Genomic DNA, 24,013 nt, shown 5'->3' with positions numbered 1-24,013 from the left:
AGTAACTCGGTGCCAGCGCCACACAGTGTTGGAGTGGTACTAGTTATAGTTTATATTCTTGACAAAAACTGAAAAAACACTTGGATTCAGCCGTTCTAATGCATTTCTCCCTTTTTTTCTTAAGGTGTATGAAGAACAGCTAATAGTCGTGGCCACTCCGTCCTGAAAGGCATTATTTCCTATGCTTTTCCTAACCCTTCTAGGAAGGCCACAGTCGTCTACTTCAGTGAATTATTCAAAGCCTTTGGGATTTATACTCCTTCGTGGTGAATTTTAAAGATTTTCCTTACATCAAACAGTTCTAAAACTGACGAATTCTGAAGGTTGTCGTTTTATTTTTTATTCATAAACTGATTTTCCATAATTTTGCAAACAACTAAATATTCAACGGTACGGTAGCTTATCCGTGAACATCCGACGAACGAAATGAAAGCAGCGGTCATTCGGTACAGTGCCTGCCGCGCACTTTTCGTCACCACTCACGGACGGAGCACCGCAGCTTGAAGAGAGCTCTAATGGAAAACAAAGATATCCAGCTGAGATATTAGATATAAATACATTTAGCAACTGCCCATTTTTGTGGAACGTGCACGCGAGGATAAGAAAGGGCGCCTCGGTCAGCCTGCTCCCAATCGGTAATTCACTTGAGGCTCCAGTTTTGTGTTTCGAGCTGCCAGCCCAGCGCACTACAGTGCAGCGCCGAGCACTGCAGCCATAGAAACGCATGCGAGTGGCAGCTACAGCCGAGCGCGGGCACTTGGAGAGACGGCGTGTGCGCAGTGACAAGCCGTCACCTGAACGACACCTTCGGCACACTCAGCATGTCTTCCCACGCCAAGCTCAAGCGGGAGAAAGCCATCCTGGCGGAGTACGAGACGCAGGTTAAAGGTAGGTAGAGCGCCCTGTTCGTCCTCCCTATACCTGTGTGTGCTGCACGTCAGCCGCGTCGTGCCAGTGAACAAGATGCCAGGAGCCGCCCTCGGGTCTCGTGTGCATACCTTGAGGCTGCCTGAGCAGCTGCAGTGGGTGAGAGATGTGTGAGTGTCACACAATGATGTGCCCCAATGAAGCAGGGTGTGTTTGAGTGTGTCACACGATGATGTGCCCCTATCATTTGGCTTACTGAGCCTTGTCAGTAATGGCTGTGTGAATCAGGGCGTACCCACTTTTGGGCATGACCCCATTTTACTCGAACGTCCGTGTGCGCACGTGTGCGTGTCTTTCACTGTGTGTGTCAGGGTCCAGAGGCCTGTCAGTGGGCGTGTGTTTTTGGCAGCGTGCACGCGAGTCTCTATGGACACGTCTGTGTTTTTATCAGGGTTCAGAGCTGTCAGTGTGTGCGTTGTTGGTGTGTGCGCGTGGATGGAAGGGGGTGTAAACGTCAGTGAGGGCACCTTTACCCATGTATACAAGTGGGTGTGTTCTCCAGTGTGTGTGTGACAGTGTGTGTCAGGGTATAGATGACTACCAGTGTGTGTGCGTGTGTGTGTTTGTTTGTGGCAGCGTTATGAGCAAATGAATGTGTGCACCCATATGTATGCAGATATGTGTATGTGTAGCGTTGTCTGCAGGTGTCAGTGCATGCTAGGTGTGGGTGAGTGCCAGGGTACACAGATCTGCCAGCGTGTACTTATGTGACAGTGTGAATAAGTGTTATTATGGATATACAGTACATTGTTCTCTGTGTGTGGGACAATGGGTTTTACTGTCAGTGTGGGTTTCTGTTTTCATGTATGTGTGTACGAGTGTTTCATAGTATCTCATGATAGTGATTGTGGATGTGTGTGTCTGTGCCTGTATCCCTGAGTATCATTATGCACGCATCTTTGTGTGTTTCTGAGTAAAGAGTCGTGTATCTGTGACAGTAGGTGTCATTGTCAGGGTGGACTCCTGTATTCATGTGTCTTTGTATGTGTGTGGCAGTGTGTGGAATGGTGCAATGGCTAGTCAGTGTGTGTGTCTGTGAGCAAGTTGTCAGAGCTAACTCCTGTGTTTATTTATAGAGTCATGTGCTTGTGTGCACACAAGAGCCAGTGGCAAAGAGGCCAGTCCTCTGTGGGTGTATATCTGTGTGGCAGAGTGGGTGCTTGCGTAAATGTGTATGTGAGTGCATGAAGGGCCTGTCTGTGTCAGGGAACTGAGGTCAGTCTCTGAGTATGTTATGATGTTTTTTGTTTGTGTGGGTGGAATGCCTAAGTGTATATGTATCAAGATTTTTTTTTAAATGGGCAAATGTCAGTGTTAATGTGAACCAATCAAAATGCCTCAATATGTCTGAAGTGAGCAATATGTGTGTTCATTTGTACTTATGATGTTTCTGGGCTCACTTATCTTCAGGGATCTGGCAGTGTTTGCTGCTGACAGTATGTATGCATAGTGTATGTGAGTTATGTCACTGTGTGCCTTAATAGTGCACTTGCTTGTGTACACGCCTACATCAATACGAGTGACTGCCAAAATGTGTGTGCTGTGTCTGCCAGTGTGTCAGTGTGTATGACAGTTATAAAGATGTGCACACTTGCAGGGAGAACTGTGTTAATGTAGATATCTGATTTTGTGTGTGAATTTTTACTTTGTGAAAATTAGGTGTGAATCATCTTGTTCTTGCTAGTGTGCTTATCTGTAGTGTGCTTATTTGTTTACACATTTGTAGCTATGAACACACTTGTGGTTGTAGTATAATCAATGAACCTGTTTGCTTTATTCATGAGTTGCATACTCCAGCATGTGTGTGTCACAATGGGACTGAGCTTGTGCTTACATTAAATCAGCTTTTTTGCAACGTGTTTAGACATTGGTGTCATTGCACACGATTATCATGAAGTGTGTTCCTTTATGTATACAGCATGTGTGCAGTCGTTCTGTTTTTTTGTTCTCTGTGCACGTGTGTTATATAAGGTTATATTTAGGAGTTTTTTTGTTCATGGTGATTGTGATAAACTGTATGCATGTGATTTTTTACTCTGAATTTGTTGCTTCTAGCTGTCTATATATGAAAGGACAATGTGTTTTGTGTTCTGCTTGAGGAATTTCTGGACACAGTATACTAGGAACATAGTGTTTACTGCCATATTTTTACATGTCAAAAACTATTAGGGGGATACAATCAGATAGCACACCATTGTATTGTGCCTACTTGTAGCCTAATATGCTTACCATACTACTGGGCAGAATGTTTATGACTTCAAGAGTCTTTGCACTGCCAGTTTGTACTGCTTTTTGCAACATGTCACTCCAATACTATTAAAAGGATGGAGGAATTGTGCTGAAAGTGAAGTGTGGCGGCTTTTTAATGAGAAACATAGCTGTTTACTCAACCTGTTATCATCTGAAGCTGTTCTCATTGGCTGCTCATTTTTAGAAGGTGTCTGCTGGATCTTGTCATCTTCTTGACTGTGTCAATTTCTGTTTGGATGTAAAAAATAAGTCTCTTCAGGCCTGGCCTATTGGATATGATGAAATTACGTGAGCACAGAAAGGCAGACTGGGTTGGCTGCTTACTTTCTTTAATGGTGCGCCATCTGCAGCCATTTGATTTGCCCTCCCCCACACAATATTTCACCTACACTTAAAAAAATGTTGATTGGTTTTGTCAGGCACTGTCCCAAAGCCCTATTTAAATCTGGTACAGTGCACATGAGTCTCAGTTCAGCCACTGACTCTCAGCTTCTACATGGAAGCCAAGAGTCAATTCTGCCTGACATTCGGCAAAGACATTCTGTGAAAGCAATTTGCTAGTACTATATACTGTTAGTAGCCCACAAAAGGAACTTGAATGAATAGCTCTGTGGAAAAAGAGGGATAAGAAAAAGAGTGTGTCAGAAGGAATTAAAGAGAGAAACGCATGACCTGCATGACTTATGGGTTCACATTCCTTTTCTTTTAAATTGAGGAGCAGGGTAAAATTTTTCAGCCTAAGTGTGCTGCTCCTAAAAGTACATGCTTCCTCACCAAGGCTCCTGCTGACTTTAGCAGAGTTTGCTAGTCCTTATTTTAAAAGACAGATCAGGTGTCTATGCTGCACTCTAGTATGTTTTCTGTACTTCATATTCCATATTCTCTTTTAAGAAAGCACATGTTGAAATGCCTATTTTAATTTGTACAGAGTCTAGGGAAGAACGAACATCCATCAGTTCTAAGTAGACAATCTTCAGTTTCATTTGTCATGGCTTAGTGTACAGACAGTATTGTAATACATAACTTCAAGCATCTAGTCTTGCTGGTATGAAAACTAGTTGGAAGTTGTATATAAGAAGAAATTATTTGCATTTTTAGAGGTGGTCTCATTTCCAAGATGCCATTTTGTTTTTGGTGGCGCAGTTGTGGTTTGACAAGTAAAATTCTTCTGAAGATCTTTTGCTGGGGATGTAAACTGCAGAAACATTAGCTTGGAGAGAATGTTCTTGTTTAAGATAGCTTGAGATGGCAATTGCATACTTTTGTACTTTATATGTTACATGGTGTGGAGTTTTGTTGCCCATGTGGGCATCGCTATTTAATGAAGGGTCACCTTTTCTTTCTTACTTTGGTTAGAGATGAGATCTTTGTCATGTTATTGTGTCCTCGCCCAAAATTTAAGAATATGGATGTGATTTTTTTTTTATCAGAGACTACTATTATTTTCTTAAGCTCAGGAATTGAATAATTGAATTAGCTATTTGTTTTTAATGGGTGTCTTTTCTTCCTCTTTTGCAGGTTAGATATATTATTGTCTTTCAAGGTTTTTGTAGACTTCTGTAAACCTACTGTTGTAGGATCTCATCTTATTTAGCTTGTAATCTGCTGATTTTTTTTAAACTGATAAGAATAGGCTTTTCTCTCATTCATCTCTGCCCACTGTTCTCCTCTTCTCATTTTTGTACTCCTTTGAGTGTGTTTCTATAACAGTACCTACGCCTCCACACTACTAGGTAAAAATAACCTCTTTGAAAAAGTTGATCTATACTTTACTTAACTGCCAAGGTTCTACTTTTGGATAGTAGCATTCAAAGGCTTTCTGTGTCCAAAAGAACCTATTTCAATACCACTTCACCTGCAGGGGTTGCCATTCCTGAATGTTTCTTGCATTATTTATGGAAGCAGTGCTTTTTACAGAAAACATTTTGGTTCAGACTAATGAATATTTTAGAAGGGGTACTGTTGATTGTAACACGAAAACCCCATCTCATAGATTATTTATTTAATTGTAGTTTTAGTTAATGTTTAAAACAAATAACACTTTTTTTTCATGTCTGGGCAAAGCCAGAACTATTCAATGTGAGTTAAAGAAATATAATAAACTCACCTAATTCCTGCCACAACTTTCTATTTTATTATCAGCTCAAGGATTTAGATGTGACATTTTGCACCACTAACTGTAAATTAGCTCCACACTAATGACAGATGATCATTGATAACAGAATCATGAATTACATCTGCTTCTGTAAATTAAATGGAAGTGAGTCAGTCTTAGAGAGTTTTTATTAATCACCGTTTATTCTTAAGTAGCATATTTTCTTGTACAAGTTCAGAAATCTGTGTATAATTAAACTATAGTTAAAAAATGTTTATTTAACAAAAGGCCTTTCTATAGTGATCATTTCCTAGTTTCGTTTTTATTTATTTACAGTTGGAGACCAAAGCTAAAGTGACATTTACAGGGTCACAGTGAGTCAGCCAGCAACGTTTAGGTTTAACATTCAGTGCTTCAGCCACTAGACCACATTACCATTAGAATGAACTTCAATGGAGCATAATACAGTCAAACACAATATATGGCAATTTATGGTGTGCTATGGTGGGAAAAACTGGTAGTAGGCAAATCAGCAATGATGATAGTGTAAACATTGGTCATCAAGAAGAAAATAAAAAGGGAACGAAATAGTAAAAGGCAATCAAAATAATTGGCAAATTATTAGAAATATATGAACAACTTGCCAGCAAATTTAATAAAACTGCTTTGTTAAAATAATGAATATTTAATATAGGTAAATAGTCTTGGTGCAGTATAACTTAAAATTTTCCTCCATATTAGTTTTCATTATCTTAGGAATATTAAGATAACTTGTATCTTTTGATCTTAGTGTACATTCTGTAAGAACAAATGATTCACTTTGTAAGGTAAAGTGAGGGTACGCCTTTAATGAAGAATTAAATGCATTAAATGCAGAAGTCTTAAACCTGAACCTGAAAGACGTATCCTAAGGTGCTCACTTGGTGAATGGCAAAAAATGAGCTCCTGTGTGCCAAATAAACAAATTTGCAACATTTGTGCTTTATGGTTCATGCTTCTTTTTTCAGATCCAATTTCAATTGGATAGCAAAAACCACAAAGTAAAGTATGTGCTAACATTTCATTTCTAATACTAGTGAACAATATGTCTTCAGAGATTTCTTCTTGCTTTATGGACCAGGATGAACTGTAGAATTCCATTGTAACAGGGTATCTGTCATGGACAATCAAAGGTTTGACCAGTCTTGAAGACAAAAGAAAATGTCTCTGTGGACTAAATTGTAACAGATAATTCAGAGAGTCACTGTGTGTAAGATAGCAAGAAAAATTAGTTATGGATCAGAGTACTAGGTTGTTGTACCGTGTTAGCCATTATGAATGTAGAGAAAAGCCAAGCAAAATGACACCTTTTATTGGCTAACTAAGAAGATTACAATATGCAAGCTTTCGAGGCAACTCAGGCCCCTTCTTCAGGCAAGATGTAATCAGATGGATCAGATGAATTTATCCTTCATGAACAATTAAACATAAGAAGGGTCTGTACACATTGGGTGTCCAGAAGGTTGACAACTGAAAAGAAATGTCAGCACTTCCAATGATTGAGGAATTCCAAGTCTATTAATTCTGACTAGGTGAAATTTAAGGAGTATTTTACAACTGGATGTAAAGCTTGATTACATCACTGTGATTCTAGAGTCCAAGCAACAAGCAAAATGAGTGAAGCATGAAGAGTCACTAACACCAAAGAAATTTAGCATTCAAACCAATGTATGCAAAATCGCAAGAACAATTTTATATGATATCGGGGGTGGGTGAATTTTTATTATATGCCACAAAAAGCTCACATACTCACTCAATAATAGGTGATTTGCTTTAGCATTTGTAGGAGTCAATCAAGGAAAAGTAAGAAGGAAAAACAGGCATCCACAATCCCCCTGTTGACAAAAAAGGGGTCAGAATGTTTGCTCTGTAAAACTTCACACTGAAATCTCTAGACCTGGCCCCATATTACTTTTTCCTGTTTCCCAGTTTGCTAGTTTATCTCTATTGTATGTAACATATCAGTGATGAAGACATGAAATGGTTGCACAAGGAAAGCCAAAACATTTTATTTTAGGGCGATAAGAACTGCTTGGACACACAATTAATAGATGAAAAGGATTTGCAAATTATTTCTCAACTTAAATTGAAGCCAGTATAGCAACTTAAAGACTAAAGTTTGCTGCCATATTTCATAATTCTGGTTACAACCCTTGTTGCCATATATCAAATTAGCTCAAGAGAAACAATGTAATGACTTAAACATCCTGCAAAGGGTTTCATGGTAGAAATATTTTTAGCTGAAACTTCAAGTAGTAAAATGGATTAAAGTTTATTTCCTCCTAGATACAGTATCTAAAAGCTTGCTTTAAAGTGTTCAGCATAACAGGTGGCCAGTAATGTCGTTATATTCTCTGGCATCATCTGGATTTAGAAGAACTCACCTCACCAATTAACTCTACATGTAAACAATTCCTCCATCCATTTACTAATCCCCTTGTTATATTTTAGTGTTAAAACATGATAAGGAGGTTAAGCTTCTGTACTTGTTTAGAAGCACACAGTGAGATGATGTTGGAATTTGTACCCACAGTTTAGTACTTTATAGTCTTTCTCCTAGAAAACAAACGTAGACTGTCTTAAGTTATTTCTATGGCTGCTATCAATATTAACCTAAAAAAGAGGAATGTCCCCCTTGTTCGTCAACCCCCAACAGTGACAGATAATTAGCTTCTACAGTAGTTGGTCACATTAGTTTACATCTGACTTTCCATCACATAGACATGCAAAGCAGGTTAAGGAATCAGTCCTGCTTTTCAGTGGCAACATGGAAGACTGATCTAGCAAGATAAGCAACATGTGTGAACCTATTGCTGTTCAAAAATTCATTTATGTCATACAGACATCCAGCAATACAAATGTCAGCTGTTATTGCAGGTAGATATGGCTAGTCACATGGACATTTCCTCCCTTTTGTTCTGGTATTGAATTCTTGGCCAGCATTTTGTTCTTCTTTAGCACAACTGGTATTTTTATAGATCTGATTATTATTCTTCTTTATTTTATCCTATCATTTTCATTCTCTGTCATACTTTTTTCATTTAGAAAAGCCTATATCCTCTCTGTTGTCTACATCTGCTGTTATGGGTGTGGGTGTTATTTTTGAGTCTGAGCTACCTCTTCAACTTTTTCACCTCTTACCATGTTGCTGTTTCCTTTTTTCTTATCACTTTTTATAACTCTTCTGCAGCTATTAATAAGGGTTCTAAGGGCAAAGAGGTCTATTTCACTATTTTGTTAAGCTGTATGTATACTATTTATTCACGTGCTGTGTGGCTTATCTACAGTTTCACATGATTGTTCACTGCATTTTTTTTCAGAAATTGGTAAAATGTATAATGTTTAAGGAGGTGAAATATGGGTTGAAGATGAACACACTGATGGTATTCTGATAAATCAATATTATCAAAAATGTTTTCATTTAAACGACAGGTTCAATATTTTCCAAATAAAAGTTATTTCTTCACATTCAGGTCATATATTAATTTGCCACATGAAATGACTTTTTAAATTGAAGTGTATTTTATAGAATTTAAAAAAATATCTAGCCCATTTTTACTATTTATAATGGAGCTAACAGCTATAACAGCCTTAAATATCACTGAATATGTCCATTTTGAAGTAGCATACTTTTCAATTTAAGAAAATGTGCCTTCCGCATTTCTGAGGCATGCTTGTGACAACAAAAGTGAACTGGAAGTAATACAATTTAGCACAGTTTACTGGACTATTTTTTTAAGGTAAGGATGTATTTCTTGCTTGCTTGTGTGCTTGTAGCTGCAATCCCCCCACCCTATGTTCTGCTTATCATACTTTTGCTTATGCAATTTGTCTCTTCAGCGGTTATGGTCTGCCATGGCTTATAATAACAGACAGATGCATGCTGAAATTACTGTATATGAGCACCTACTTTTTGCCCATTACATTCTGTATCGTTATTTTACATAGCCCATGAAACTCACATGAGTTTCATTGTACCTTGTACAAATAACAATAAATCTGAACTGACTGATTACACTGCATTGTTAGCCTTGGATTTTTGAAAGAGTCAAGCCACCTGCATGTTGTACTTTCTGTGTCATGTGCATGCACAATTAAACAAAAAACTCAGAAAAATGGAAATTGCAGAATGGGCTATTAAGCAGATTGAAACACCACCAACCTATGCATAATGAGTCACTGTTTCTGAGGATATGGTAATAATGTTTTTGAAAGACTAACCTTACTGTCACACTGATATCACTTTATCTGGAAATACACAAGGAGAGCATACAAACTCCACTCAGACTGACCCCGGAGCTCTGAGACAGAAATAACAGCCCTGTGCTTCCACTCTGCCTATTCTAAAACATCTGTACAGGACTTACTAAACTTCAACGTGATTAAATTCCTAAGTGGTGTTAATGTATGTGTGTGTGTGGGTGTGGGTGTGGATGTAGGTGTGCTTGTCCTGCAATGGACTTGTGCCTGTCCAGGGATTGTTCCTGCTTTGCATGCGATGCTTGTACGGACAGGCTTCAGGTGCAACACGATCATGCGTCAGATTGTCAGGTTAGGAAGGTTGATGCCTAGTTGAATGGATGGATGGACGAATGTAAACCAATAATGTCTCTTCAGTTCTTGTCTTTTATTTCATACTATATGCATGTTTAATATTCACTCTCACTGAAGTACATGTGTGCATTATTACCAGGAGCAGCAGGCAACATTTTTGTAGAATAACAAAATAAGTTTCCTTATAGAGAAAGTACATAAAGCAATATTAAGTGTGACTTTTTCAATTATTATTGTCTATAGAATAGTGACAGCAATTCATATCCTGGCATCATCATTCAGTGTCAGTAATGGTGCTTAGAGATGGCATTCTGAGGTGAATCCATGCCCATGGCCCTGATAGAACCCACAGAAGAAGTCAAACGAGAAAGTGATGTTCACAACCAGTCTCTTATTAAAATGGTTAAATTACACAACAGTGGTTTGCTTTTTGTTTCATTTTTCGTCTTAAAACAACATGGATATACTGTTTTGCAATTGTCTGTAATCCTAAGATGCGGATCAACACTCAATGACATTTTTTGGCTTTAACAAAGAATACATTCAGTTCATGTTACATTACACAGCCTTTCCCCTCATTTTCAGTAGCTGTCTTCATTTACATAATCTTAGTGAGTCTGAGGCAGTTGTGGTATGCTCCTGTAAACTTCCAATCATTCTGTGACTTTTCTTGATTACATTGTAGGGGTGAGTTCTGTGTGTATGACAGGTGTCAACCAATAAGTGCTTACCCGGAAGTACAACACATATAACGTAGCTGTGAAGAATAAAGAACGCAGGTGTTTTGGACCTTGCAAGCAGAAGAGGGGCCTGTCTCTCTGGTACTGTGTGTTTATCTTGCCATGACAGAATGTAAAAAAAGGGGAAAAAAGGGCAGATATTTTGTCTGAACTCTGCTTAACTATAAAGCCACAACAGAATGAACAAAAAGAAAAAAAGATCAGAGATTATGGCTGAACTCACCTTAACTGTAATGCATGGGCATCGTCTCTGTCAGGCAGCATGTTACTGGCTATCAAAAAAAGAGGAAGTCTTTGTGACACTTTGGAAATGTGGAACAATGGTGGAAGTCATCAGTAGTTTGGTATAGTCTGCGTATATCTATTTATGTAATATGACATAACCGGACGAAAATATCAGCAACTCATTCGTCAGGTATGACATCCCCTCTGACTAGAAGGCATGTAATCGGACATTGGATTTAGTTGCAGCATTTTGCAGGATGGCTTGCTGGTTCAAGTTGCCTAGCAAGCATTAGCAGGGAGAATGATGGTAGTTGGAGATCTGCATTTTCAGTGATACATACTGTAACTGGATGTCTGTTGGTACTTTGTGATGATAGAGAACTCTTTTCTAGACATTGAGCACTGTGTGTTTCACAGGAGAGCCCTAAAGTGCTGCTTTGTTGATAGCACCAGGCACAGATAGGTTAAGCTTGGTTCATGTTTCATTTTGTTATCCAAAGTGCCACCTGTAAACCTTCATGGCTCACTTGCTTCCTGCTCCATGCAGTATATGTAATCCATGCCAACATGCCATGCCATCAGTTAGACCATGGTGGTACTGTGTTCCTAATATGTTTTTGCCTTTAAAAATTCCAAGACTGTATAAATATACATTTAAGAATATTCAGTTTCTAAAGTAATTTTCAATGTAGATTATTACTTAAATGTCCATCATTTATGTTTAAATTGATCAAAATGTAACATGTGTTTTGCTTATGGTGGAAAAAAAAGAAACCAATAATAATGTTTTTACCTCTGTCTGACTCATGAAGACTTCTGGTATTACATTAAAAATGGCATTGTAAATTCAACCTTAGTGGAGATCAGTGATAAGTAGAGCAACTTAAAACACAAATTTCCTAGAAGTTTGCAGGATGGCCAAGCATTGGTGTTGGCTCTTTTTTCCCTTTTAGACATAGGCAAACGTAATTTGATTGATCTTGTAGGACTGAACCCTATTTAAACCACACGGTGAGTGTCCCCTGCAGACCTTGCTAACACCTTTAGTCATACAATTATTACATAAAAACCAACTATTTTTGTCCCACCTTATTTATAGTTATTTTTAACCAATTCTGCATTAAGTTTATTATCTAAACTTTTAGTGCAATGTGTTTGCAATATAATTTGCTCCTCAATTCTCTTTTCTTGTATGATGCTATTTTCAATCATAAACTTTGCACAAATGATTTTTTATTCTATATAATTAATAAATAGTTTTTTCTTGTCTACATTTTATCTTTTTTGGTGGTTTTCTATTTCTTATTATCTTGCTCACACTTTATTTTCTCTGCTTTCTACTCATAGTCTTTATTTTCCTATACCTGTTGATTTTTCACGTGTTAAAAAATACCTATTTCAGGGCTGGTCTGTTTCTATTTATTTATGGTTTACTCTTTTACCCTTTTATGATTTTTCCTTAAAATATGATGTTTACATTTTTTCACAAATGTTGAGCATACTATTTGTGTGGTATTTTGTGTATAAATTTTTATCTCTTGCCTTTCACTGTTGCTATGTGAAGGCTCCCCATTAATGCTGTTTTAAGTGTTGATCTGTGTGCTATATCTGTACCTGTATGTCATTCAGTATACTGGAACATTTACTTCATTTTAGCATTATGAATAGTGTAACGGATGGCAGGCATGGGCTGGCATCCTGACCAGGACAGGGCATGATTCATTACCTGGTTGGGATGCCAATGTAATTAAGGAACAGGGGGAGACAATGTAGTTAAGCTACATACTCCCCCAAACTGCGAGATGACTGCAACCCTGGGGTCAGTTACACCAGGAGACACCCACAGGGCACGTTGGGAATTGTAGTGCCATAGAACAGGTCTCCAGGGGGTCAGGGGGCAATGCTAGAAGCTGTGCTACTTGGTTTTGGGACTTACGATTGGCCTGGAAGTACTTCCATTGGGCTATGCCCTGATACCAGAAGTACTCCTAGATCCAAGTTACAAGGAGCTACCCCCTCACATCTGGGTGAGTTGGAGCCTGGAGAGGAGAGGAGGAGAAGCAAGAGAGGAAGAAGAGAATTATAACTTGTGGTATTCTATATTGTTAAAGAAGCTTTTTGTAAGGTAATTGTTAATAATAAACCTTACATTTACCCTGAAGTCTTGTGTCTGTGTTTTAGATTTGGGGTTCTGCAATGACCCCTACTGGTTACAATAGACATGCTTTTTTATTGCATATGAATTTCTCTAATCATATGTGGAATCATTTTTTTAACAAAATCAAGCAAGATTCTGGTAGTGTTCATATATCTCATTTCTAGAATGTTACAGATGGAATGGACTTGTGTTTCTCCTGTAATTGAAGCTGTGACAGATAGGGGGCGCTATCGCACCCTTGAACCCCTGTCCAAGACTCCAGACACCAGGTAAAAGTCCAAAAACAGACTATATTTATTATCAACAGTGCACAAAGCACCCTCTCCTCCACAATACTCATTAATACAATCACAAATCACTAACAATAATCAATCCACCACTCCCAGACACGCTGCTCTCCTACCACCCAGCTCAGCTCGCCGTCTGGGAGCTCCCACAGTTCTTTTATCCTCCCAGACCCAGAAGTGTTGCCAATCCCCAGTCCACGTGATTCTTTATTACTTCCGGGTCAGGTACAAGTCCTTCTTCTCACCCCGGAAGCACGTCGCTCTTCCTATGATGCACTTCCGGATTATAGGGCACGAATGATTCTTCGGTCCTCCCTGCAGCTCCCTCTTGTGGCCCCTGTGGTATCCAGCAGGGTCGTGTATAAAAACTACATAGTCCATAACTCCCTGCTGGTCTTCGGGGCACCTCCATACTGCAGGGAGGGCTCCATCTGGCGGCCTGGGGGTATTGGCCAGGATGACAAGCCGGCCAAAGACCACAAAGCCAACCCCCAGAAAGGATTCAAAAATGGTTGTCTAAATTATAAAACATTCACTAATATCTATCATACATTGTTATATACAGTTCAGTTTATTGCACTGGAAAATTGCACCTAAAATTTTGTTGTTTAATGTCTCATTGCTACAATGACAATAAAGATTTTGATTTGATTTTTGATTTGATCTAGTCAAGGTACACTTAGTGGAAAAATATAACTCCCACAATCAGTGGTTCAGTTTATATAAAAAACAAACTAGGACACAACATTGCCAGATATACATATGATTAGGTTTGCTTGCTTAATATGCTTGAGAGCAGTGTATTGGTTTCACGATGAAGAGACTTGCCATTGCAAATCTGCCATGAACTCATTTTACTCAAAATAGGAATGCTTTAAATGAATGCAATTGTCAATATTTTTGAATTTCACATTATAGTGTAATGAAACATCCATCCATCCATCCATTATCCAACCCGCTATATCCTAACTACAGGGTCACGGGGGTCTGCTGGAGCCAATCCCAGCCAACACAGGACGCAAGGCAGGAAACAAACCCCGGGCAGGGCGCCAACCCACAGGAGGTGTAATGAAACACACTGAATTAGTTGCTTTAAACTGAGACATGGCACCACCAGTAATATTCTTAAAATATTGGATAATAGTGATCTCAGAACACATGTTCTGCTGCTACAGCACAAGAATCCCTTGACAATGCAATAACAACTCAGTAGTCAATGTAGATATTAAAGTATTATGTTAGTTTGACAGGGACCCTGTCGTAGGTACTATTGAGGCTAGGTGGTCGGGTTGGTAGGAAATGAGGTGAAGATGTTAACATTTACCACAATGTGGTGAGATGTAACACCTTTCATGGATTGCCTGAAGCACCTTTCATTTTGGGCTGGTAGGTTGAAGAGGGGCAAGAACATTCCATTGTTATGCATTCAATTGATGTATGATGTTAACCTACTGCATCTGGACTTGTGACAAACTTGAGCATATTAGACTGCTATTGATTGGGTTATTTTCAGCAGTGAGTTCCAAGCCTATCAGCATTGGGTTCAAAGACAGTGTTGCAATCTATACAACATTTATGTTGGCATACAACCAGATCACTGGGTGACATTGTTTCGGTTACCATTGTCTGTGATAACTCACTGCTTGCCAAGAGACGTTTGAACACAAGACATAAATGTGTGACCCATCGTATCTTCTTTAGTGGTAGATCTGTTTGGTGCCATTTTCCTGTAGGTAGGACCCAGGTACACAAACATGTTTCTCCAGGGAAGGTCTGTATTACTTTTGGTTTTATCTCTTTCTCTCATGGAGCACACTTGAAGCATTCTGAGATGCCACAATGCTTAATTAGATTTACAACAGGGCACTCTTTTACACTTGTATAAATTCTATGCCATGGCAAATGGCTCCTTTTACCTGCAGATGTGGTAGTTTTCTTATTCAACAAATTGCTTGTATATTCTGTCTTTGCAATATTTTCTTACAGATTTAACACATGTTCAGTATTGCAGTTTAATGCTGATTTAACCCCACTACTACTGCGTGTAACTTTTTTTTATCATAAAATATAAAAAGCTATTTTGAACAATACATTTATCCACCTAATACTGACTACCACCAGATAAGACTTTTGTATTAGTGTTTTTTTTTTTCATTTTAGCACTATGCAGTTTGTTTGTGCTTTCAGTCTGACACCAGTGTACCATGATGGCCTGAGTAGGCTGTTTTAATGAGAGTACATTATCTTTCTTTTTTGATGATTCTTCTTGCAGAAAATGTGTTAACTGAATGTTTAAACTGTGTCTGACATGTCATTCTTGTGAATGTGATTTTAGTTTTCTTAAAGATACAGAGCTACATACTTGTACTCCTATACTCCTAAACTAGTGGGATCAGATGTGTAATAATTTAATGCTAAAAGTTTTACCTTTTTTCAAAGGGTGAGCATGGTTTCATGCCAGGCCCATATTTGCACAGGTACAGTGGCTGCCTCATTGAGCATCCTGAGTTTTATGAAAGAACCCTTGATTTGAAAATTCGTCTGTTAGTTTTGAAGCATGAGGCTGTTTACACTTTGCCTGTATAATGAGGACCTGTCCTTCTGCCAGGAACTCGCTGACTTGTTAGAGGGGAACCATTAACTCAAGGCTGCAAGGATATACCTGAGTGTGTTTAGGAGAGTTGCCACTCATGGTATTTCTGGGGAAAAGTAAATATGGAACATTTCAGTGGGCAATTCCAGAATGCCTTTTATTGATCCCTACTCATCATTGCTTTGGCATCTGCATGTAATGTCTACATAATTATACATTAGTTAATGATATTTAATTTTCCAGCTATTATGTAAATGTGTTCATGAGGTGTATTTTACAGTGCCTTGCATAGCTATGACCTCTGCCACAGGTAGATTGGATCATTTTCTCTTTTGTTTTCTTGTCTTTAGACTACAGCTGGAGAACTGCCTTCATCTTGTCAATAATTATGTTTACAGTAGACGTGTTCCTGTTTTAGCTGAGTTGCCTCCTGGTCTTTAACTGTTACAGTCCTGCTTTTACTGTCTTTTTTCAGTACCTGCTTCCATTCATCTAATTAATTTGAACTCTATTTGGAAACTAACTTCTACATCTAGTGTTGTATGCTTACAATGAAAAAGAAGATAAGGAAAAAGTAATGACACCCCCATTGATTTCATCTATCTTTATTTTTAATAGTCAATCTATAAATTTTCTGACTTCTTATTTGTTCAGGGATGTGGGGAGGCCTCATTATGAATAAGGAAAGTGTCTAGAACTGCCTTATGCCCTTTTGTTAACTCATTACATTTTTTAGTTATTAATTATCAAATTTACATTTTTTATAATTCAAATAATGATTTTTATTGATATATTTAAAGTCGTGTATTATTGCTGTTGTTCTTTTATGTTCTTCATAGATGCAGAGTCACAGGGCTTACCAGCTAAGTATTTCACAATACATTATATTGTATGTATAATCCATCCATCCATTATCCAGCCTGCTATATCCTAACTACAGGGTCACGGGGGTCTGCTGGAGCTAATCCCAGCCAACACAGGGCGCAAGGCAGGAAACAAACCCCAAGCAGGGCGCCAGCCCATCGCAATTTATGTATAATTTGAATGTTAATCTAAACCACATTTCTTTGGGATGTGGTAGAAAAGTTGGAGCTGCTAAAGGAACGCCTGTTCAGAAATGGGGTGGAAATATCAACTCAACACTGACAGTGCTTGGGGTCACATTTAAATGCTGGCCTCTAGAGTGATAGGCAGCAACATTAACCACTGTACTGTACCTATTTTATACTGTTCAGCAGGGATTTGCTGAATAGTTAGAAATGTTACAGTAGAACTTCAGTTTGGTGAAGGAAAGTGTTTTTTTTTTTTTTTTTCATAGAGCATCTCTGGAACTAGGCATGTATTAGAATTTATAGCCATTTCTGTATAGGAAGTTCTAAAACCATTTTCAAATTTTCAAAGTATTTTTTGACAAAAGTTGAAAAAGATGGCTTTAAAATAAGGTGAAAATGTCCATTGTTATTATTATCAAATGACAGAATCAGGGCACGTTAATCTTAATATAAAATAATCATTTATTGTTAGGAGGAGTTAGAGAAAAGCCCAAAGTGAATAAGTTTTAAAATGTTTATTATTATAATATTCCTCCACTGTTACCTCCTAATAATGATGATAACGCTGTCAAGGTGCAGCAATTGTGTATGTAAGGCTGCATTGGACAAGCTACCTCTTTAATAGGCAAGGGCATTAGATGAAAGTATTATTTATGATGTAGGCACTTGTAGGTGACCACCTAGTGAAGTTATGATTCTACACAGGGGATGCTGAATGTCTTTATTCCCCTTTAAGATCAAAGGACCTCTTGCTTGGTCCACAAGATATAGATATTTTATTATTTCTTGTAAGACCACAATCCTCTCAATGCACGTAATTTATTTTGATGCACCTCTACTATTATGCTTCAGGGAGTTGAACTCCCAAGTGTTCCACTTTCTGGATTTTTTTCTTTCATTCCCATTTAATAATTAAATCTGCGTCTTGTGAACAATGAATAAAGTTGCATCTGTCAATGATGTAGGCACTATTCACATTAGATTTAAGGTGAAGCAAACATATTAAGTTACCATGACATTAAGTGTCAGGAATTGACTTACCTCTTTGCTGTCATAAACACTCTCCTTAGAGAAAAGAGCACACAGTGCAGTTACTGTATATGTTAATGTTCAAAGCTGAGTCAGTATATCTCCTTATCTTTAAAACATTGAACATTGATTCTGAAATACAGACAGGAAAATAGGAATAATTAAGAAAATATACTGCTCAAAAAATTAAGGGAATACTTAATCATTGCAGTCTAACACCACCAAGTCAGTGAAATTTCAGGGATATCAACCTGTCCAGTTAGGAAGCATAAGCAATTGTGAATCAACTTCAATTGCTTTGGTGCAAATGAAAGTGACAACAGGTGCACTGGAGAGGCAAAAGCAAGACAACCTTCATAAAGGGAATGGTTTTGCGAGAGTTGGCAACAGACAATTGCTCTCTCCTTATCCTATCTAGCTGATTCTTCTCTAGTTTTTTGTTTTTCTAGTGTCCTTGTCACTACTTGTAGCATGAGGTGGTACCTATAGCCGATTCAGGTTGCACAGGTAGTCTAGTTCCTACAGGATGACACATGCATACATGTTGTTGCAAGATGGCTAGCTATGTTTCCCAGCACAGTCTTAAGATCATGGAGAAGGTTCACATGTTAAACTCTATGAAGAGTATTTTAATAGCACTCCTGAATGTTTGGTCTGGGCCATTAATGACCTGGAAGCTGTTTCCTTGGTTATTCAGTGAATGCACTGAGTATAAAATCAACAAAAATGGAGACAAAATGGATCCCTTTAATTACAGGACAATTAGCCTTTCTTCAATCCATGCAAAATTATGGAAATTATTATCAGAAACAACAAAGTTACTTGCATGTCATTATAATGAATACAGTAAATGTTAGAGCTTTTTAAACTATCCATCATCCAACCCGCTATATCCTAACTACAGGGGTCTGCTGGAGCCAATCCCAGGGCACAAGGCAGGAAACAAACCCTGGGCAGGGCATCAGCCCACTGTATGGCACACACACACTAGGGACAATTTAGCATCACCTGCAGGTCTTTAGACTGTGGGAGGAAACCGGAGCACCCAGAGAACATGCAAACTCCACACAGGGAGGACCCCGGAAGCGAACCCGGGCCTCCTAACTGCGAGGCAGCAGCACTATCCACTGCGCCACCATGCCGCCCTTTTTAAACTAGGAACTAGAAAAGTAGAAAAATGTCAGGCATAGAACATAATACTGTATACTCAGACTTCCAAGAAGCCTTTAATATGATTTTGGACAAAAGGTCAATGTATGGTCTTCTCAGTTTTTTTTGTTTTCATGCATGCTGATACATGTAGAAGCTAATTACTGCCACTCAAAAAAAAATAATTGTATTATTTTTCAAAAGTATTGCGTTTTTTTGAAAGATATTATCTGGTGCATTTGGTATATTGTGCATGCACATGCTGCAATTGTTTAGTGACAGCTATTGGAGGAGAGGTTAAGCTTGTGCACAACATGCAATCAAGTGGCAAGGATTAAACAAATGTCATAGGTATATATTTAATTCTGCATTTGTTAGGGAGTAAATTTAATCTAAGAGTATCACAGCAGCACTGGGTGTAACAAGAAGCAAATGTAGAGAATGGCCATTTGCAAAATCACAAAGCCAAGCAGAAAAGAGTGTGCTGCATGCAACCCAGGAGAGAACCCTATTAATAAAGTATGTGTTGATTTTTAATCCAGTTTTTTGCTATAGATATTTTGAAACAATATAAGCTAATATAATCAAGCTAGTGATATAGCGGCCAGTGTTCATACTACAAATAATTGGGGGCTCCTTTTAGGGGTGGAAAAAGGGGATAATGTTATTTCCTTCATATTAATTGAGGGAGAAAGCTTATTATTACTAATTCTAAGCTTGTCAAAAGTATATCAATATAGCATTGATTTTAACAATTTGATAATTGTTTCAATACCTGTTTTTAATGGTTTCAAATTTACAGACTACATTACAAATGCACATTACATTTGTTCTGGCTTTTGAAAGTTGAACCTAGTAGGATGCCATTGGGAATACTGTAGCTAGTTAGTTAAATACTGTTAGTCAGTTAAATGAGACAGGTGTTTTGAATTATTTTTAATTGCAGGCTAGTTTTATCAAATTTACTATATATTGTAGTGCACATTAACTTTTCAGTGCTCTATTGAGTAAATAGTTGGGCATCTCCTCTGTGTCCTTATATACTCTGTATATTTTAGTACAAACTGAATTGTAAGATGTGAAGGCTGATTGGGTTTTGCAGGCTGTGGTGGACAATTCATAAATGGAGTATGCATGAATGCAGCAGTGTGGTGTGCTTTCATTGGAGCTGTATCAAAACACTGCTTAGCACAGCAATGAATGTGATTCGAGGATTTTTTTTACTTTGATGACAGCCCTGTTTTATTGCAGTTTTCTCATATTGTTGGAGAAACCAGCTCAAAATCCAAATTTGCCTATCTACTGTAAGGTTATGACTGGCATTTGATAGGAACTATGGTGTTTGGGTTGGGCTGTTGTGCATATTGAGGTTAATGTTAAGGTTATTAACTGATATTGTACTTAATTATTTTTGTGGTTTAACGACTAAATGTTTATTTGTTTTTATTTATTTAAAGATTTTAATGCATAGAGAAGTACAATTTATATAAATACATTTTCATTGAGTTACAGTTGTGCTTGAAAGTTTGTGAACCCTTTAGAATTTTGTATATTTCTGCATAAGTATGACCTAAAGCATTATCAGATTTTCACTCAAGTCCTAAAAGTATATAAAGAGAAACCAATTAAACAAATGAGACAAAAATATTATACGTGGTCATTTATGTATTAAGTAAAATTATCAAATATTACATATTTGTGAGTGGCAAAAGTATTTGAACCTTTGCTTTCAGTATCTGGTGTGACCCCCCCTTTCAGCAATAACTGCAACTAAACATTTCCGGTAAATTTTTGCTCATTCCTGCACACTGGCTTGGAGGAATTTTAGCCCATTCCTCCATACAGAACAGCTTGAACTCTGGAATGTTGGTGGGTTTCCTTACATTAACTGCTCGCTTCAGGCCCTTCCACAACATTTCGATTGGATTAAGGTCAGGACTTTGACTTGGCCATTCCAAAACATTAACTTTATTTTTCTTTAACCATTCTAGGGTAGAATGACTTGTGTGCTTAGGGTCGTTGTCTTTCTGCATGACCCACCTTCTCTTGAGATTCAGTTCATGGACATATGTCCTGACATTTTCCTTTAGAATTCTCTGATATAATTCAGAATTCATTATTTCATCAGTGAAGGCAAGCCGTCCTGGTCCAGATGTAGCAAAACAGGCCCAAACCATGATACTACCACCACCATGTTTCACAGATGGGAAAATGTCCTTATGCCATAATGCAGTGTTTTCCTTTCTCCTGGGGAGGGTAACAATGGTCTTGAATTTCCTCCATTTGTACACAATCTGTCTGACTGTGGATTGGTGGAGTCCAAACTCTTTAGAGATGGTTTTGTAACCTTTTCCAGCCTGATGAACATCAAAAACTCTTTTTGTGAGGTCCTTAGAAATCTCCTTTGTTCGTGCCATGATAATCTTCCACAAACATGTGTTGTGAAGAGCAGACTTTGATAGATCCCTGTTCTTTAAATAACACAGGGTGCCCACTCACACCTGATTGTCATCCCATTGATTGAAAACATGTGACTCTAATTTCATCTTCAAACGAACTGCTAATCCTAGAGTTTCACATAGTTTTGCCACTCACAAATATGTAATATTTGATCCTTTTCCTCAATAAATAAATGATCAAGTATAATATTTTTGTCTCATTTTTTTAACTGGTTTCTCTTTATCTACTTTTAGGACTCGAGTGAAAATCTGATGATGTTTTAGGTCATATTTATGCAAAAATATAGAAAATTCTAAAGGGTTCACAAACTTTCAAGCACAACTGTACATTATATACTGTGCTGTGCAAGAAAAATGGTATCAAATTTTTATATTTTTCTTAATACCTTATCGAAGTTTGAAATTTTGGTATCATGTTAACCCTTATGAACACGTTTCCAGTATTCAGTGTTGTGACATACAAGTATACATGGTTACGCACACTTGCTGATATCAATCAAACCATGAATGCAAAAGGAGAAATTTCAAGCTCCATGCAGTTGCTGGTGCTGTGATGCAGGAATTAGTTCTGTGCTACCACTGTGCCTATGTTATACAGCTGTATTAAACTTATTAAGCTTTAACCTGATTAAAGCTAAATGTATTCCAAATAACTTTTATAAAGTTCTTTTCTCTTCACTTCCTGGGTCCTCCCTGCGTGGAGTTTGCATGTTCTCCCCGTGTCTGCGTGGGTTTCCTCCGGGCGCTCCGGTTTCCTCCCACAATCCAAAGACATGCAGGTTAGGTGGATTGGCGATTCTAAATTGGCCCTAGTGTGTGCTTGGTGTGTGGGTGTGTTTGTGTGTGTCCTGCGGTGGGTTGGCACCCTGCCCAGGATTGGTTCCTGCCTTGTGCCCTGTGTTGGCTGGGATTGGCTCCAGCAGACCCCCGTGACCCTGTATTCGGATTCAGCGGGTTAGAATATGGATGGATGGATGAAGTTCTTTTCTCTTGATTGCAAGCTACATGCATGCTTAATCTCTCTCTAACTATCCCTCACTAGACAACCAAAGCACACACATATATAACAACACTGGCAGAAGCAGGTGCTATCTCTGGGAATAAGATTCTGTAGGATACACATACAGTACCTGGATGAACACTGAAGACAGCTGCATTTGACAACTGGGAACTCATATTGTTGATGCATGTGAAAGTAAAGTTAATGAAACTTAGATTTTTCAAAACACCTTCTGAACATCTTTTATTGTTTTTCTAGAATTGCGTACTCAGCTGGCCGAACAACTAAAATGCTTGGACCAGCAGGTGGAGATCCGCATACAGCTAATGCAAGATCTCTCTGAATTCTTTCGTCGTAAGTCTGAAATTGAGTTGGAATATTCCCGCAGTTTGGAGAAGTTGTCTGAGAGGTTCTCCTCCAGGATCCGTAATTCCAAAGACCATCAGAATTTCAGGTAAAATATGCATGAACTACTTTATTGTGGGTAATACATACATGTGTCATGTGCAGGTCTGTGCCAGAGCATATTCATAATATTTCAGCTAAATTTACAAGACATTATTGTAGGCATTCATACATTGCCTCTTCAATAAGCAATACATATTTCCTGACTTTAATTACTGATAGGAATTCATCATGCTCTTAGTTATTCGACTTCTAATGATTTTTGTTTCAATCTTTTTTTTTTTTGTCAGGAAGGAACAAAATCTTTTGTCCCCTGTTAACTGCTGGTATGTGATACTAAATCAGACACGACAGGAAAGTAAAGAGCATGCTGCACTGAGTGAAGTCTACACCAACAACATGACTGTCCGACTGTCCCACATCACAGAAGATATTTCTCGACTCTCAAAAAAGGTGCATCAAGTGATATTATTTCTATATCCTTCAGTGCTGATCCCCACCAGGTACAGCATTTGCCATAACACACACATAAAACCTAGTTGAATATTGATATATGCATATAAGATATATATTATGACAACAAAAAACTATTTATTAAAATTGTCTCATAAAATGGTAACCACATTGATAGCAAACCTTTCCACACCCAGAAGATCAAAATTAAGAGTTACCCTACTCTACACTTAATGCTGTTTACATGTCACCATTCATCAGTAAAGACATCATCAGTGTCAAACACAGGTTTTAGAGCACTGTGGTGGTGAAAGGTTTTCAATCCAACCACTTTCTTAATCACTAACCAATTACATCTTTCTTTTTTTAATGTTAAAATAACAATATTCAACCCTTAATTGTTTTTTTCTTTAATCGGCAGCCAAACAATAATGAGATACAAAGCATGCCCTTAGATGACCAGCTTGGAGGCTAGACGGCCAACATGTGTGCGTGTCCAATCTAATTTTTTTAATTAAAAGTTAGTTCTTCCTGTAAATTAAACTACATATTTAATTCAATCGCTTGTAAGTAATCTCACTCTGCTATACCAAATTCT

The 24,013-nt window shown here is 38.0% G+C and overlaps 1 protein-coding gene and 1 long non-coding RNA gene across 3 annotated transcripts in view; one reads left to right on the top strand and one right to left on the bottom strand.

The window, feature by feature from the left end:
* The window catches only part of arhgap4b (Rho GTPase activating protein 4b), an 85,057-nt gene that overhangs the window by 5,014 nt on the left and 56,030 nt on the right, over window positions 1–24,013 (top strand). For both annotated transcript variants that reach the window (XM_039775948.1, XM_039775947.1), the window contains exons 2-4: window positions 125–888; window positions 22,816–23,011; window positions 23,253–23,415. In XM_039775948.1, coding sequence (XP_039631882.1) covers window positions 822–888; window positions 22,816–23,011; window positions 23,253–23,415 — 426 coding nt within the window. In that variant the 5' untranslated portion in view covers window positions 125–821. The remainder of the gene's footprint in view (window positions 1–124; window positions 889–22,815; window positions 23,012–23,252; window positions 23,416–24,013) is intronic.
* Window positions 17,967–24,013, bottom strand: part of LOC120543100 — a 32,282-nt gene continuing 26,235 nt past the window's right edge. Inside the window, exon 4 of the long non-coding RNA XR_005636288.1 lies at window positions 17,967–18,081. This is a non-coding gene — a long non-coding RNA (uncharacterized LOC120543100). The remainder of the gene's footprint in view (window positions 18,082–24,013) is intronic.

Source organism: Polypterus senegalus, chromosome 13 (genome assembly GCF_016835505.1).
Source record: "Polypterus senegalus isolate Bchr_013 chromosome 13, ASM1683550v1, whole genome shotgun sequence".
NCBI lineage: Eukaryota > Metazoa > Chordata > Cladistia > Polypteriformes > Polypteridae > Polypterus > Polypterus senegalus.
The sequence above is the reverse complement of the archived record's forward strand: the minus strand, read 5'-3'. Positions and strand labels throughout refer to the sequence as shown.